The sequence below is a fragment of the Stegodyphus dumicola genome, chromosome 8, assembly GCF_044657685.1.
Source record: "Stegodyphus dumicola isolate Sdum_Otavi_A_Nest chromosome 8, ASM4465768v1".
NCBI lineage: Eukaryota > Metazoa > Arthropoda > Arachnida > Araneae > Eresidae > Stegodyphus > Stegodyphus dumicola.
In genome coordinates, this window is record NC_140775.1 from 21730471 (window position 1) to 21748866 (window position 18396).

Sequence of the window (18396 nt, forward strand, 5' to 3'; positions counted from 1 at the left end):
CTTTGTTTTTTAAACTGTGTAGTAGAATTAAATAAGATGTGACAATTTAATTCCTGAAATACAATTTAAAAATTTATGAGTAAAGTTTTATACTATACTGCCGTTTATAAAATATTTTCGTTATGCATCTATTCACTGATTTAGACTGTGCACGCATTGTTGGAAGTACGACTAAAATTTAATTTGTGGAATGTTACTCAATACCTGTATCACATTTCATCGGACACCAATTAATTTAGAAAATATTCTTCCGTTCAGTGAAGCTTTTAATTTTAGAAATAGTCAGCAATCACTGGTAAAGTAGTCTTTTGAACTGGCGACATGGTATAACAGCCTAATCTCTCTACTGGCCTTTACAGTATCTTATAGAAGCACACTGAAATTACTTAAGGCAGAAGCTTCCGAGAAATCCTCTTCGTGCTTAATTTAATTAAAATTGGGATGCTTCTTGATAAATATGTAATCGCCCTTTACTGTTTACTGAAGTTTACGCATACCACAGTCAGTTTACACATATTTGTTGTTTTTAGCCACTGCTGTTTAATGGTTATTTATTTATTTATAGGATCATACGTCATACATTCTCGCCCATCTTTGAGTCTCTTATTTCATTCAAAAACACTTAACATTTGGAAGAGAAAAATGCCTATGTAAAATTTAGTAGTAAAAACGTAACCGTAGCTAGGTGTAGATTTTAAGTAGTATCAATGTTTTGTGGCAAAAGTAATTTGCGCCTGAAGAAGAATGAAACTGTTTCCGATGGCCCTCGATATCTACGTCAAATACTTTTCTACACTCAGCCTTTTTTATTGCATCTCCACGTGCCACTTTTAAAACTTCTGATCCTTCAGTATCCCATTTTCCAGCTATGAGCAAACTTTTTTGCTAATAAAGATGTTCTAAATGTCCATTTCCCTTTTCTGCGGCAAACTACGCATGCAAATATCTCTTACTTTCTCAATAACTAATACCCGCCTTAATCACTTTGAATATGCAGATATTAGCTTAGACGCATTCCAGCATTGATATTTACGTGATTTTTGATGTTATTACCTCATGAACTACTCTAAGCGGCCGTTCTGAGAATACCATTTTCATAGCTTGTTTGTCTTGGATCAGTATTTTAAAATATAATATCTGTAGGCACATTTTTGGTATATTTATGTATGGTAACATGTGAAAATATTAATTTATTAACTTATTTTTATTATTGAAGAGTAGTAAACGTTTAATTATTTAAATTTTAATAGAATCACTGAGCCCATCTGAACGAAGGCATAGTATAAGTGTATGTGAATCTCCTCCGAAGTCTTGTGATCAAACTCCTTTAGATGAAATAACACCCAATGATCATTTCTCAGTATTTTCTGAGCGTTCTAGTCAATCGAGGTCGGATTACTGGAAATCTGTAAGTTATTTATTTTATTACACTTATTCATACAGTGAAAATTTTATTAAAAGTATTTTATTAGTTTATTTTACTTAGTTTATTATATTTATTATATTTATTAATTTATTTAGTTTTTCTGAATCAAAATTGTTCAAAAATGGAGCTATGTTTAAGTTTTTTATTCCAAAAATATATTTTGTAAGTGTTATTATTTAAAGAGAATAGCTTAGTGTGAAAACGTTATACTCTGTTCCAAAATGGAAACCTTTTTTTTTTTTTTTTTTTTTTTTTTTGCACAAAATTGCCATAACGATTGAAACATTTATCTAAGATATGAACAATTTTTTTTATCCCCATCTCATAAACAGTGTCTTGTATACTGTATACTGAGGTATCATGTCACCACTATTTTGATACCCTTGTGACTCCGAAGGTGTCTTCTTGACAGCTGGGAAATGATGTAAATCACTTGTAGCCAGCCAGAGATTGTATGGAAATCTAGTCCGACTAAAAGTGTTGCAATGGCTCTTAAACCAAAATAGCTGAAGAAATATGTATAAAAAAAATAATACATTTGGCAACCGACAATGACAGTGAAAGAATTGAAGCCCCTCTGAAATCCAACCATGGAATATGTCTCGAATAATTTCACTGTTGATATTTCATAAAATGCGTGGACGATTATATGCGCAAGACCTTTCTAATCACTAGAATGCACAGAGGATATGACGTGTTTAGCCTGCAATATTCTGCCGTACATGTCAAAACAATGGTGATGCAATAATTCAGTTCCCAGGACACTACATTTTATAAAAAATGACGGCAATCACCATAGACATTGTGTATAAAGTATTGTGTATAAAGTTTTATGTCCAAATACATATTACTTTTCTAAATTTATTTTAGGGAGCCTTCTCATACTGATATCTATGTTTCATTGCTTTAGACTTAAATTTAATTGTGTTTAACTTCTGTTTACTTTTCGATCTGTATAGCTTATTTTTAAACTACAATTTGATTTTTCCTAAATTTACTTCTAAATTTCGAATATTATTAATATCAAAAATTGAATATGAGTCGATTTTCATACTGTATATTATCTACTTATGAGAGCACATACAATTTTCATGCGGAAAATTAAAAGATACTATTCTGAGTATAAGGAGTCCATAAACTGCACACAAAATACTTTTATTATATTGTTTGTGCAATTTATAGACTCCTGTTTTTGTTTTATTTTTTCATTCGATGGCAAAGCATGACCCAGCTCAATTAGAGTGTCAAAGCATTAGGTACAGCTTTATTTGAAGTTTCCGATTGCTCTAACTACTGTGGAAATGATGCATCCAGGTAACTGAACAGGACCGAATAATTGCAAATTTTGGCAATAATGTTTTCGAAGTAGATTTGATAAACATGATTTATCATTATTTTACTTTAAGATTCCAGAAACTAGAAAAATAAGATATTCTACATGTGCGTTGGATGTAATGTACTTTGGGATATATAATCTGTTCGGAAAGTGATGAAAATGATTTTTAAAAAATATTTTTTCTTCTGAACGTATATGCAGTTATACGTGCATGAACGCAGATACTGAACGAACATGCAGAATGTACTGTCTTCATGCAGTTATATTTCATGCGCTTAACTGCATTCTTTATGATAGTGGAAGTTTTTGCATATATGTTGGTCAGCTCCCTCGTTGTAGTTGCCTGGATCTTTTTAACCATCCCAAACTGATGTCCTTTAAGCTGGAGTTTGAATTTAGAGCATAAAGAAGTCACATTAAGCTAAACAAAGCTTTTGTGGTAGATACAGAAGCACTGTGATATTTTTTGTTCAAAATCTCTCTTCCCCGTAATAATATGCGTTTTAGCATTTGCTGTGTTGAAGAATTCACGTCTTTGCAATTTCACGACAGTAGAGCCAATCTTTTTTTTTTTTTTTTTAACGCTTCATTACTTGTATGTACCTGTATTTGCACCTGTGTGAGTCACACTGCTTTTAATTCTGAAGTCCAAATATGCTGTGCATTCTGTTTGTTCTCAGTACCCTCTTTTACACCCAGGAAATTCTAATGTTACCTGAAAACTTGAGCTGAAATAAAACAGCATTTCCATATGCTGCTTTCAACAATGCAACATTTCCCAACCATATTTCCTGCCTTTCAGGCACAATTTGATATTGTAACGCTATTCAAAACTCCTCTGCATTTTCGCCTGTGCAAGACACAGACTCATCTGCGCTCTGTTTCAGAAATACGGACTCAACTGAGGAAGGCTTACCTGTATGCCTGAATTCTCCCTCCATTTATCTAGGCCTTGGTCCTTTTGCGATACGCAAAAAAGAAAAAAAAATCATGTTCATTACTTTGCAACGTACTAGGTAGGTCGGTCAGCTAGAACAGTAACATTTCAGAACCAGATAACATCAGCGACATGTGAAGAAAACATCGGTAATACAAGAATAAGACCTCCCCTTTCTAAAGGGCCGAATACATACTTCGCAAGCGCTCTTCTGGAATGGCCGCATCCACCAGTCGTTCACCCACCACCATCGCAAAGCGTTATCCAAGGTGTATCAGAAGATGTGGATCGATATCACAGCTGCCAGGAAAAGGGAAGGATACATCCGAGCGATCAACCCGTAAGCAGTATTCGACCCTATAACCTGGAGTTTTGATTAACAGTCAGTCTCCGCTAGCCGTTATACCATCTATGGCATTTTAGTTGCCTGGGAAGTGTAAGCAATCACTTAGAAAGGGAAAATTACATCAGATTCATCCAAGTTGAATGCCTGTATTTTTCAAATTATCACCACCGTTGATACAAAGCCCATTGAACAGTGGACCCTGCTTTGTCTGGGGAGCAAGCATTGCCATTGGAGGGCTGGCGTTATCTGACATGATTCGGTAAATCATGTTTTTGGAGCTCATGCGTATATTTATGCGTAATGCATCAGGTTATAGTTTCATATTCTAAATAAAGCACTGTACTCTTATAATGGCTTTGTCATGGCGTGGTGCAAATTTATGGGAAGGTAAATAAATATGCAGAGACCACTAGTACAAATAGAGTGTTTCTAGATAGAAATAACATGCGTAAATTTAATTGAAGACCTATTGTCTCACTTGATAAATGCAGTGTTCCATATTTTTGATAGTTTATATTAATCCGGAATGAAACTCTGTCATATATAGGGACACAGAACTGGCTCAAAGCCCCCATGTTTGCCAAACTTGAATGCTGATTAGTTGTTACCATACACTATGTAAACCTTATAAAATGTATTGTAAATAAATAAATAAATAAAAATATAAAAAAATATTAAAAAAATAAAATGTATTGTAATGGCTTTTAATAAATAGGGCTGCATTATGAGAAAATCATAGAAAGTACGTATTTGGTTACGGTGATATCAATTTCAATATCTCAATTGTCTTAAAAGTATTTTAGTATATTAGTTATGTGTACTTAATCTTTTAGCACCTCAGTATGCAATGATAATGTTTATTTTCATTAAATTTTAATGTTTTAAATAAATTTTAAAGTATTTTGACGTTAGGAACTTCTTTAATGTACACTTTAAGAATATTTTGCGCATTACCATGTTATTCTGCACAATCTGGTAAGTTTTGCCAATATATAAGACATAAAATCTGTACTTTACCTTCAATGCGGTATCCCTTAATCGCTAAATCTCTGTTTTACTTTCCAATAATATATCTAATTATCTAATTGCTATAATATAAAATGTATGTAATTTATAATGCATCCAACGGGCAATTTTATAAACACTTAAAGCTTTTTGTGAGCAATAAAAGGTGTTTTAATGCTCTATATTAGCATATTGGGACATAAACTTTCTTATTCTAGCTTACAATAAAGCTTGATTTTTTTATTATATGCTCTAAATTAAATTAAATGTTTTGATATTTTATTATATTCTTTCAGTCACAATGGCAATCTCTTGAGTGCCTATCATTAACGCTTGAGGAGGTTGTGCACATTCGAAATGTTCTCACAAAAGCCGAATTAGAATCACTTATAGTGAATCCAGCGCTTTATGAGGATATTCGTAAGGGAAAAGTAAGAATTTTATTAGTGTTCTAATCAATTAAATTTATTGCAAATTTTAACTATCAAATAATGTGTATTTATGTTTGTTTATTAAGTATTTTGTATTTATGTTTGTTTATTAAATATATTAAGCATAATATATTTTATTACAGGTATGCTTCACGTGTAAACAAGTTCGTTTCTCTTTTTTTGGGCAGTGGGGTGTAAAATGCAAAATGTGCGAAAGATCAGTCTGCGATAAATGCAGTAGTAAGGTAAAAGTCATAATCATTCATTTCTTTCTTTTATCTGGAAATTATTGTTTTGTCATGAGCTGATCAATTTATAGCAGAAAATAATTTTTATCCTATGTGTCAAACTAATAACTATAGATTTCGAGGACAAGGATACAAATCTAAGCAAAAGGAATTAGATTTTGCATAATAAATTCAACCACTTGCATATGAATAAGATATGCATATATTAGTAAATTGTATACTTAAATAAACTTTTAAATTCTGCTAATTTTTTTAAATTCTGCTACTTAAAATTTCTTTTTCGTGAACGAGTAGAAATTGTGTGTTATAAAATTTTTTTAAAAAACTGTAATCAGTTATCAGTCGGATTTATGAAATGTGCAAGAAGCTGTTACTGTCAGTCTCTAGCTTTCTGTGAATTAGAACCATATTTTAAAAATTAAAAGCATTTAAAGTCCACAGTTAAGTCTGCATGTAATCAAAGGCATATTTGCTTTTATTTGTTGTGCCAAATACTTCAAAATTTATGGTTTTTGATTTACAGTAGATATTTTTATATCCATCAGTATTGCAAATGATAGATACAACTTTGATCATGTCTTCTTGATTCAGAACTATTGAAATCAGAAGGGAAATGTGGTCTGTATTAAATTTAAAATGACAGACTGTTTGAAAAAAGCAATTTTTCCTCCTTTGGTGGGCACTTACCCGATTTACGCTTGGCCACTACTAAGGACGGAAATGGGGGCCACTTTAATGCGGAAGTTCCTAAAGTGGGCCACCGTTACCTCCTATGAAGGGGCGGAGAATTACAGCCATGCGTTCTCCGGGATTCGAACTCGGTCCCTTCGGCACCGCAGTAGGCTTTCCTAACCACTATATGTCTGGGTGGCAAAAAGCAATTACATAGTTATTAGAGGAGAATTCTCCTTTACAAATGTTTGCATAATGAGATCTTCAATGACTGCAATAAAATGTTCTCCTGCCTTTTCTTTAGAGATTAATTTGTATTAATTTACAGATGCGCATTCCAACTGAACATTTTGCAAGAATACCTGTGTATATGCTCAGTCCCACTCCCAGTCCTCCTCCAGAAGAAGAATCTAGTCACTCTTTCTGGAAGTTCTCAGATGTTTTTGGAACGTAAGTGGAATTCCAGTATTAATAAACCTTCCAAATTATTTTTGTAAATGAGTGATTCTTATTTGCTATTTTTATAAATAATGCAAATATATAAGTATTTTAAATGGTTAAATTCTTATCCTCTTCAGAAGCATTCAAGAAAAGCTCTTCTTGAGCGGCAAACAAGTGAACAAAACCCTTTCTCCTTTTTTCTTCATTTATATTAAGAAATAGACCTGTAAGACATCACATGAAGAATTCCTCCTTTGTATATATATATGTTATATAAAAATTAAATATGTTATAAATGCTTACTTTTATTTTATACATAAATTAAAGAAATCTCCGGATTATTAAATACAGTAATGTCTCCGTATCCACCAGTAATACATTAAGATATGTAAGACCAGTAACACATATGAGACCCATGTGTTATCGAACACTATGTACAAGGTATTCGGAAGAAGTTGTTTCTGATTTTCTTAAATATTTACTAGGTCTTTCCTAGTACGAAGTTTCCCGAAGTAAAGGAGAAAATTTTATAAGAGCAGCTTAAAAGCAAGGTGGTTTTTATAAATAAAAAATCTAGCGTTTTAAGCGGTCTGTGAAGCACACTTCCAAATAATAAAATGCCCATTATACATTAAATAAAGTAAACACAAAAGTTTCATATATTTTATGTTCAAAATTCGCTGAAGTATTAGTAATTATTGTGCAAAGTCCGAAATCCGGACATTCAGTTTCCGGAATGATCTAATATCCGGACCACCAGACTGAAAAAAAAAATCATATAAAAAATCTAGCCCTACTTAGTCTAGAGATGGAGAATATAATACTTAACAAAAGGAAGCAGGTGTGCCTAAATGCGTTTTTTCTCTTGACTGACCGAAACTCCTGCATGTCACTTTCAAACTCCTGCTGGTCATGATATCCTAAGATGACCAATGATAATACATTGATTGACGCTAGCCATGATCATACTTTTGGTCGTTGAGTGATTCTAAGTAAGGGTTATCATTTTTCTATCTGACGTAAACAGTTAGAAAAGCTCCAGTTTTCCCATGTCTGCTTTTCATCGTACTAGATTTAAGCTGATAATCTAAAATTCGAAAATTCCCGACGATTCCGTATATAAAATTTTGTACTGTCATAGTTTCATGAGGTGCGTTACAAAGTTAATAATCTGTATTACCCAATGTGAAATAATTAATCGCCTAACGAATCAGCGTGCAACATTAGTTTTGTAGTTTCTCTCTCAAAAGCACAATGCCCATTTTACTCTTTTTAATATTTCTATTGCCAGTTTTCCTTAGAAAGTCCTCCATGAAGGCATCCCTCCCTTTAGGCAGATAGCCCTCGAGGCTTTGCTATAATCACATGCACATGCACATACACACTATTGGAGGGAGATCTTTTAAGCTAGATTTTTTTCACGTACAGAATTCTCTAATTTGCTACGCTGAAACTTTTTTTATGTCTTTACATTGTAAGGATCTTAAGTTTTACTAACGTTTATTTTATTTTAAATCTTTACTGTCACTTCTTATTTTCTACTTCCGGCCAGAATTAAAAGCTTTAACTTATTTATGCAAATTTGTCTTGCGAACGCCAAGTACTTAAGTTGTGGCTTTTTGCCAAGCAAGAGAGAGAGGAAGGAGTTAGTCGAAGCAGGCCACTTGCCTTAGCAGTTTTACTCGGTTGCTGGTTGCCTTCCAGGCCAGAGGTTTAATCCTCTTCATAATTTTAAACGTATTGTAGTGTTCACAGTTCTCTGTACTACATACGGCTTCCTGTTAATATACGGCCAATCTTCCACGTAGGCCCTTGTTTATTATTCCAAAGTTAAGTTAGAGTTTAGTTAATATTTTTATATTCTTACGTTCAGACCACAAGTGGTTGGTCTCTGTATTCCGAAGTCCGGAAATCATTGTAAAGAGTGAAAAATAAAGGGTTTCGTATACCCTTCCTGTGTATCTTGTCTACTTCCCACATTTATTGAACATAGCTTTAGTAAGCTCCCTGTTCCGAGTCAGGTTCTTGAATGTTCCCAAAGCAAGTAAGGCGGAACATTGAACCTGATAACATTTTTTAAGATTTATTCGTTACCGTACCTTTGCAAGTTGAAGTACATGTCTAAGATTAATATTTAAGGAAATATAGCTTATAACTACCTCTTTAAGATGACCTGCAAAATGTGGCATTCGTGTTATGTACATTAAAGCTGCAGACTTATGCGATTGAATTATGCACAGCAAGATACTGCCTGTATTAAATCAAATAAATAACTGTCATTTTCAAGGAATGACATGGCTATGAAAATTATGCTTTCTGTAATGCACTGCTAAGCAATGAAATATTGATCAGAATCGCACGTTTTTGTGCTTGTGATCAGGATTACAATGATACAGCACTGGAACGAGTTTAGGTCGCTGTAATTCACTACTTTGCGGCTCATTCAATTCTTGATGAGCATTTTGTATTTTAAAAATCATTTGTTTCTTAAATTTTCAAAAACAGTTTTTCGGTCTGTGGTATGAAAGCGCGATAAAATTACGAATTTAGAAATACGCTTGTGAATTTAGATGAAATACGAATTTAGAAATACGCTTTTGAATTTAGATGAAATACTAATTTAGAAATACGCTTGTGAATTTAGATGAAATACGAATTTAGAAATACGCTTTTGAATTTAGATGAAATACTAATTTAGAAATACGCTTGTGAATTTAGATGAAATACGAATTTAGAAATACGCTTTTGAATTTAGATGAAATACTAATTTAGAAATACGCTTGTGAATTTAGATGAAATACGAATTTAGAAATACGCTTTTGAATTTAGATGAAATACTAATTTAGAAATACGCTTGTGAATTTAGATGAAATACGAATTTAGAAATACGCTTTTGAATTTAGATGAAATACTAATTTAGAAATACGCTTGTGAATTTAGATGAAATACGAATTTAGAAATACGCTTTTGAATTTAGATGAAATACTAATTTAGAAATACGCTTGTGAATTTAGATGAAATACGAATTTAGAAATACGCTTTTGAATTTAGATGAAATACTAATTTAGAAATACGCTTGTGAATTTAGATGAAATACGAATTTAGAAATACGCTTTTGAATTTAGATGAAATACTAATTTAGAAATACGCTTGTGAATTTAGATGAAATACGAATTTAGAAATACGCTTTTGAATTTAGATGAAATACTAATTTAGAAATACGCTTGTGAATTTAGATGAAATACGAATTTAGAAATACGCTTGTATAAGCTGTAAACTGTATTATTAAAAGAAAATAAGTAGGTTGTTGCTTTAGCTTTTTCTCTGCGGTTGTTGCTTTAGTATTTTAAAATATACATCTTTTCGTCGTCGCGTAAAATATATATGTATACATAAATTATTATAATATTTTATTTATGTCATTTAGAAATAAGGTTAAAAATACAATAATAAGTAACTTCCGCGCATTCATTTTAATTAAAATAAAAACTGTTTATAATTGCTGAACACTTTTAATTTAAGGGATGACCAAAATGTTTTAGGTCGAAAACTGAATGGTCCAGTGGAAATTTGTTTAAAAAATATTGCAATAAAAATAAAATCATTGAGGAGTTTCCCCACTCGTGAATCTAGAGAATGCCTTTTTGGGTAGATGTCTGTTGTCTGATTTGGCCGAGGGAAATCGGCATCAGTTTCTAGGACGTTTCCAGAAAGCGGAAGATGGAGAAGCAGTCTAACAATCAAAGTTTATGATATCCTAAAGGCTCTGTTTCATAAACCTTGCCGTAGGGCTAGGATCTCCTTTTAAATGTCTTTTCTTCTACACATCTGAGCAACCAAAAGTGGCGTGCAGTTTTTCTATTTTTCTCATGTGGCGCTATAATTCTTAGATTCAAAAAACGGGTTTTATTTGTTGAGTTATTACATTCTAAATGATGATTAAAGATGTTAGATTAGATACTGATAATTGATTGGTAGAAAATATGCAGTTTCATCAGTGTATGCAAACTTCCGTCATGTGCAAATAGCGTAAAATTTTCGAAATAAAGAAAAGGAAAAAAGACCCCTTTTTAATGATTAAACCATACAATAGAAAAGTATACTGATAGAAATAGTTAGTTATTACTAAATAATTGTATTTGTTTGTAGGATCTGATTATCGCCTATAATGATTGGACCTTTGGCCACAAATTTTGGAAGACTTCAGAACCATCCTTTGCTTCCTCATAAAAATTCTTTACCTTTATAAAGATATAAAACTGGTCATCCAGGTTTCCTGAGTATAAATGTCACAGAGGCATAAAATGCGGGAGTTCCCTTCACACCCGCGAGACAGGGTCTAATTAGACAATTAGAAAAAGCTAAATTTGCGCATGCGTGGATGTGAGCTTTCCCACTCAATATGTTTCACGCGTTTGCTCTGATTGGGAGACTCTTATACCAAGTCGGCATAAGATAAAAAACTTCGAACTTTATACCAAAACCCCTAAATCAGTTTTTGTGGCGTAAGCAAGGTCTGGTTACCTACCAACGAAGCTCAGCTTAAATCAGTTATGACATTTATACCACCATCTGAACGGAGCCTGAACAAATTCTGTGGTTAAGGTTTAAAAATAACTTAGTAGGACGCTGATGTGTTTTAGCTGTCCTATTTCTGTTTCATACCTTGGCAGTATGAGGGTGCAAAATGTAGTTCGTTATGTTGTCCCTTTTGTAGTCGTTACCAACCTTTTTTTTTTTTTTTTTTCTTTTTTGTAATTTCATGTTACAACAGCAAAACTAGACTAAGATAAACGTCTGTCGTTTAAGAAACCACAAAAATGCACATGTATATATAAATTTTATTGCATTTGGGTGCAAGGATATTATAAATGACCATACCGTATATTCAAGAAATTTGAGTGCAACAAGTACATGGCTGGAATTTCTCACGTCGCTAGATTGTAACTTTTATCGAGAACATGTACGCAACATCCGTGCGACTACAGAATTATCATCCGAATTTTATGATCATTCCATATACTTAAAGTTCGCAACTGCTTAATGTTTAAAATTGTATTTGATTAATATATTAATATTTTTTTTTTTTTTTTACTTTAGTTCCGAAGGGAAGGAAAATTCTCAGGCTACTCCAAAAGTAACAAGGCAAAAGACAACTGTTGAGGATGTTCCAGCGAAGAGGAGGCTTACCTTTCGTCATTCCGAATCTGTACATGTGATAGCTAACAAAAAAGATAGAAACTCATTACCTGCGGCCCCCAGAAAGAGGGCACCTTTACAACGATCTAAAACTCTTGTACCTTCTGAAACATTAAATGAAAAGAACAGTCCGTGTCAAGACGATAAAATGAAAGGACCTATAGAATCAGTTTGTCGTGAGTGCAAAGTAATGGTCTGTAATATCATATTGGCCAGTCAGGACAAAGTGAGCTTCAAACAAAGGAGGAAACGAAATTCAAGAACCTGGCCGCAAAAAAGAATGCATATCACTAATGGAAGCTATACAAAATAGTTCATAGTAAAAAAAAAAAAAAAAAAAAAAAAAAACTGATGTATATGATGTATTAAAAACGATGTATCCTGTGTTTCTACTTTTGAAGTCTAACTCTGTAAAAAAGTATGCAGATATGCTTGAACCTTCTAAAATGCAAGTTCTTTCCTATAATCAAATGTTTTGTGGATTATGGAAGTGGACTTTTAAATTAAGCATTTTACTGAAGAATTTTTAAGTTTTGCTCTGTTCTAACAATTGTTACAAATTAATGTTATGATAAGTTTTGTCAAACAAAACCGTTTTGAGTCAACATTAATTTCATATTAAGTTGATTCTGTGCATCCTTTTACAAAGAAATCACAATTTTATGCAAAGTACTCAGTTGTGTTTGGAGAAAAGTGGTACATTTCATAGCAAAACTAAAAAAATATGCATATTTTTAAAATTTCCCAGTAATTCCTGCACGCTTTCTGTATTTTGTGTAATAAAATTTCATTTAAATGTTAATATATTTAATTTAATTTTGATTGTAGTTATGTTTAGTATTTTTCTCTTAAAAATATTTATTCATTTTTAAAAAACTGATATGCATGTTAAGTACACATATTAAAAGATAAATACTTACAAGAATATAATCCTACTGTGCAAATCATAGGATTTTAAACGTTTTAAATTCTTCTAAGGTTGTATAGTTTCAGATCAGCAGCAAGTGTATGTAGCGTGATTCATATTTTAACTGTATTCTGGAAAAGAGGGATGGAATAACTAGGTTTAGAATTCTTATAATTACAATTTCATTCACTGCAACTTTCAGAAATTTTATGGGAACTGAATCATTAAAATTTAAGATGATTTGGTTCATAACTGAAATAAATTTATTAATTATTCTAAATATGAATCAGATTTCTTATTTGATATGTTATTATCAAATAAGAATCATTTAGATGTCTAACTATAGGTCAAAGAAAGCATCATAAAAATAACGAAAATCTTAGAATATAAATTTTGAAAACGTTTTCCCTAATTTGATTTTTTCCATTTGCGTGATATTTTAATGGATATATTATACAATTTCATATATTTTATTGTATAAATTAACGCAGCTGATTATACAATATTCAGTAAATGATTATTTGTTCATTTCATAACCTTTGGAAAAACTTTGAAACTTCTCATTTTTTTTAGTAAATATTGTGATGCAATTTCGGACAAAATGTTAGTAATCAACTGCTGATAATCGATTAATTAAAACTGTTAGTAATTTTAAACCTAAATTATGCTGGGAGATGTTTTATATTTTTGAGGTACAGAATGTTCTGTTTCAACAGTGGTTGAAATATACATAGAATACAGAGCAAAAATTTTCATTCTGTCTTTTTTAAAATTTGATTAAATACATTTTAATTTTACTTTTAATGTTTAAAAGTGAATTTTTTATATCCCAGTGGGAAAAAAATTAATAAATTTTAAAAGAACTGTTAGAATACTTTTTCTTAATACCTGTGAGCAAAATAGGTAAGCGTGGAAAAATACACCAGACATTTTTATACTTTTACTGTTGTTTTAAAATATGCGTATTTAAGAACTGTGTTTTATGAAAACAAATATAATGGCCTACTTTATTGTTAAAGAAATTGTTTTTCTAGGGAAGAAAAAAATAACTTCCATCTGCTAACTACTACTTTCTTCTAAAGAAAAGAAGAAAATATTGCCCTTACGTTCCTCTTAAATACCAATCTGAAGTTTCAAAATTATAGTTGTTGTTAACTAATTAATATTTTGTTGAAAAATTATGCTATACGAACGAGCTTTTCAACTGGCGCGCCTTTCTTTAAATTGTTCTTAGTACGATTTACAAATGCTTGACAAAATGAGAATTTTTTTAAAAAAATTGGCTGTAATATATATAGTCTCAGAAGCAGAATATTATGTATATAATTTTTGAAATATACATTTTATCAAAAGTGAAGGAATGGAAATTATTATATTTCTTAGTTCAGGAGTTCATCAGATTTATGTATATAAATATACCCGAAATTTTAATTTGGCAGTGTGTTATTAAAAGTGAGTTAAGTTATTTATGAAGTTAATTTTGCTTGCATTGTGGCTTGTAGACTTTTTTTAAATTGCATCTCAAATGGTGAGACCATAATCGTTAGGTACTTTAGGCTGTACAGTCAGTGACTGTTTTGTATATAGTATATATTTGCTACTAGTACCTTCCTTATAATGACTGTTTGTATATATTTGTAAAATATTGAGGTACTGTATGTACGTTACTTAAATTGTACATTTGTGACATTATGTACTGTTTTATGTCTGCATTAAATAACTAATTAAACTCACTTAGGTCTCTTTCTTTCTTTTTTTTAAGCCAGAATATTGTTAGCCCAGTCTTGAAACGGCATTTTGCGTCGAATTACTAAAAGTGTTGTATCAATTGTTGCCACCAAATATTATCACCATGTATTATATTTAAATAAATTAAATAATGAAGAATCTGCATTGAATGTATATATATTTCTGGCACTGTGAAAAAAAAACAAAGGCAACTAGAACCATCGAATTTTGGATAACGTAGTCCTCCTCCCGAATATGAGCACCTGGAAGCCCGAATTTTGAATTTAAAATTTGTTTCATTGTCTATTTCATATTTTGTTTAAATTTAACGAATTTTTTTATTAACAAACTCAACGATTTCAAAGCGGGCAGTGGCAACACTGTGCGGAATAAAACATTTTTATCTCCAACGCGCGAGACTATCGGAAATTATAAAGATAGGCTGTTTTTAAACATTTTTAACCCAAATGCTCTCGAAACGTGTATGTGTGTGTAAATGAAGAAAACGCCCTTTAGGACCTAATTTAAAATCTAAAAGCTTTTTTTTTGTTTGTTTGTTTGTTTGTTTGTTTGTTTAGTTTTGTAACGCCAGAAGTGTTTTCTTTATATTTACATCCGCTTTTATATTAATCTTGCATTTATGTATTTTTAAAGGGCTGGAGTTGTAGTTTGATGTCAGATTAAAAGTAAATAATTAACAATATTGAAAGTTTGCACTATTTAACTTTTTAGGAATGGTGTATTAAACTGTTTTAATGATATCCAGGGCAGCTACTACCAAATAACAATAATAATAATTTATGCAATATATATGTAAGATAAAAAAAACTGATGACTCAAAATTATAACTTAAATTAGCAATAGTCTCATTTTAATTTGTGTATCTCCCCTATCTGTTCTAAATACACTCATGTCCATTAATTAAGGATAATGCAAAATCAGGCAAAGGAAGAGTTAAAAGCAAAACAAATTTGGCATATTTGTAAAGCTTATTTATTAAACAAAACGTAAAGAGCAAAAAAAGTTGCTATATGTTTGATATTATTAAAAAAATTACCGATTTTTTCTACCTGGAGCAAATTACAAAAAAAAAAAAAAAAAACCTATTTTCAAAAAACCAATATTACATGGTTGGTATGATTGTTAATACATTGTATGTCTCCCAGACGATGCAATACAGTCCGTACAATGCCTAGGCATGCTGAGTATTAAATTATCGATCTGATCTTGGGAGATATTACACCACTCAAAAAGCAATGCTCTCCGAAGTTCCGGTAGACATGTAGGAGGAGGTTGACGGGCTGCAACTCGTCGGCCAAGCATGTCCCACGCGTGCTCTACTGGATTCAAGTCCGGTGAGAATGCTGGCCAGCCCATACGGGTGATATCCTCCGATTGAAGGCATTCGCTTACGATGTTTGCACGGTTTGAACGGGCGTTGTCATCCATAAACACAAATTGTGCGCCCGTGGTGCCTCGAAACAAACGTACATGTTGTTCCAGAAAGACGTCCCGATAGATTTGGCTTGTCATGGTTCCAATTTGAACATGCAGGTAAGTTCTGGAACCCAGAATAATTCCACCCCAAACGAGCACTCCTGCACCACCGTAACGGTGTCGTTCAATGACGTTTTCTTGGTGGTAACGGGTACCTGGAGCTCTCTATATGAAAGTCCGGCGAGAATCAGACTGCAAGCTAAACTTGGACTTGTCGGAAAACATCACACAAGCCCACTGTTGCGGTGTCCACGATGCATGCTCTCTACTCCAGGCTAACCGCAGACGACAGTGAGTTGCAGTAAGTGGAACGCATCTGACAGGTCTACGAACATATAGACCAATCTGCCCTAAGTGTCTGTACACGGTCTGCCTTAAAATTGTCGTACCAGTTACTGAAGAGAGCTGACGAGACAGGTCTGAGGCTGTGCTCCGCCTGTTTCTTTTGGCAGTAACTGCCAAATAGGTCCTCATTCGGCGTTGTAACTCTGGGGGCGACTTGTGTTGTAACGTCTACTCACATTACCATCATCTTGGAATCGTTGCCAAAGCCTGGAGATGACACTCTGGGCAATTCCAAGTTTGTCTGATACTTCCAGTTGGGTACGCCCACATTCCAACGGCCGAAAATTCTACCACGTAAAAAATCATCCAAATGCCGCCTTTGTGTCATAACTATTCGGTTATTGCACTGAAATGCTTATAAAGCGCCTGCGAACAATTTTACTTCTTTGCCTGTATTTTTTATATATCACTCTCTTACACTCTCGTCATTGTGACGAACCATCGGTGTCATCTGGTTACTTCCTGAAATTTGCATATGATTCTTGAAGATGTGTGTAGTGATTTTACAGGTGATATATTTATTTTAGAGTTCGATTTCCGCGTGACCTCGAATTATCCTTAATTTATGGACATGAGTGTAGTTTATAATATTCTTTCTGGGATTCGATTGGACTTTTCTGGGATCTGCCATCGTATCCAGTCACAGATCCAGAATTTAAATAATGAAATTAAGTTTATAAATATCCCTGCTACTAATGTGAGCCCTTTTTTTTCTGCTTCCCCTTTCTAGCCACATCTGCTGCTGCTCCGCTTCGCCATTGTCTAAAGAGATGTAAGCTGTAAAAAATTGCGGAATGCATAGTGCACCCATAAATATGCTGTGTGAATCTCTTTATGCATATCGAGGCTTGCTCTATTACAAAAATAAAATTATTTGTTTAAATCAATGGTCACGTCTGAAAGCTTTCTTTCTTCGTTTTCTCATCTTAAAGATCCATGCAGTTGTTTTTCTAATCCTCAAGTCATCTACAGAAATAATTCTGTAGATGACTTGAGGATAAAAACCACCAAATAATGCCTAAATAATTATTGCCACCAAATTATTTGGTAAATATTATTGCCAATATTCGGTTAATATTAAATAATTTGGTTAAATATTATTGCCAATATTCGGTTAATATTAAATAATTTGGTTAAATATTATTGCCACCAAATTATTTGGTGGCCAAATAAGGTGGCAATAATTTGAAAAGTGAGACGCCGTTATTAATGATTTAACACAAAATGCCGTTTCAAGATTAATATCCAATTCGGGACTAACGTGCCTTTGGAGCTCAAAATTATAATAACAGATTTATACAGTAATAGTTATTTATTACACTTTGTTAAAATTATGTATATATAGCAAAATTAAGTTTAGAAAACACTCATATTTTGATCAATATATAAATGAAAAAATTAATGCGTAAAATTAAACCCAATGTAATCAAACAGTTAATTACAAATGAGGATCAGCATATTATCTTAGATTACTTGCAGTGAAAATCAACAGGGAAAAAGTGAGAGCGGAAAAAATCCCTCTTGTATGATTCATGTCCATCCTCCCTTTTTCATAAATAAATCAGTCCGGATGGCAGATCACGGTTGAATTATACTATTAATATAAGTTTCGTTGTTTCTAGCTTCGAAACATAGTAATATAATGAAGTGAACAAGCTTCAGTTATTTCCAAAATCTTTCTTAGGTTCTTTCCGTAGACACCTTTTCATCTTTTGTCAACAGTTAACAAACAGAAGAATCTTTTCCTAGCGATTTTTCAATTTTGCCATTCATATCTTATGCTGATTATTTAAAAAATGGAAATATTTTGGAAAAGGTTTAGGTATATTTGAATTCAGTTTTGCATTCACTTTTTATTTGTCAGTTTTTCGTGTTCAG

General features: G+C 32.4%; 1 protein-coding gene across 1 annotated transcript in view; it reads left to right on the forward strand.

Moving 5' to 3' along the window:
* Window positions 1–14681, forward strand: part of spir (spire type actin nucleation factor) — a 269005-nt gene extending 254324 nt beyond the window's left edge. The window contains exons 11-15 of the mRNA XM_085821663.1: window positions 1251–1408; window positions 5347–5481; window positions 5625–5726; window positions 6730–6851; window positions 11943–14681. Of these exons, the coding sequence (XP_085677789.1) occupies window positions 1251–1408; window positions 5347–5481; window positions 5625–5726; window positions 6730–6851; window positions 11943–12354 (929 nt within the window). The 3' untranslated portion in view covers window positions 12355–14681. The remainder of the gene's footprint in view (window positions 1–1250; window positions 1409–5346; window positions 5482–5624; window positions 5727–6729; window positions 6852–11942) is intronic.
* The last annotated feature ends 3715 nt before the right edge of the window (window positions 14682–18396 follow it).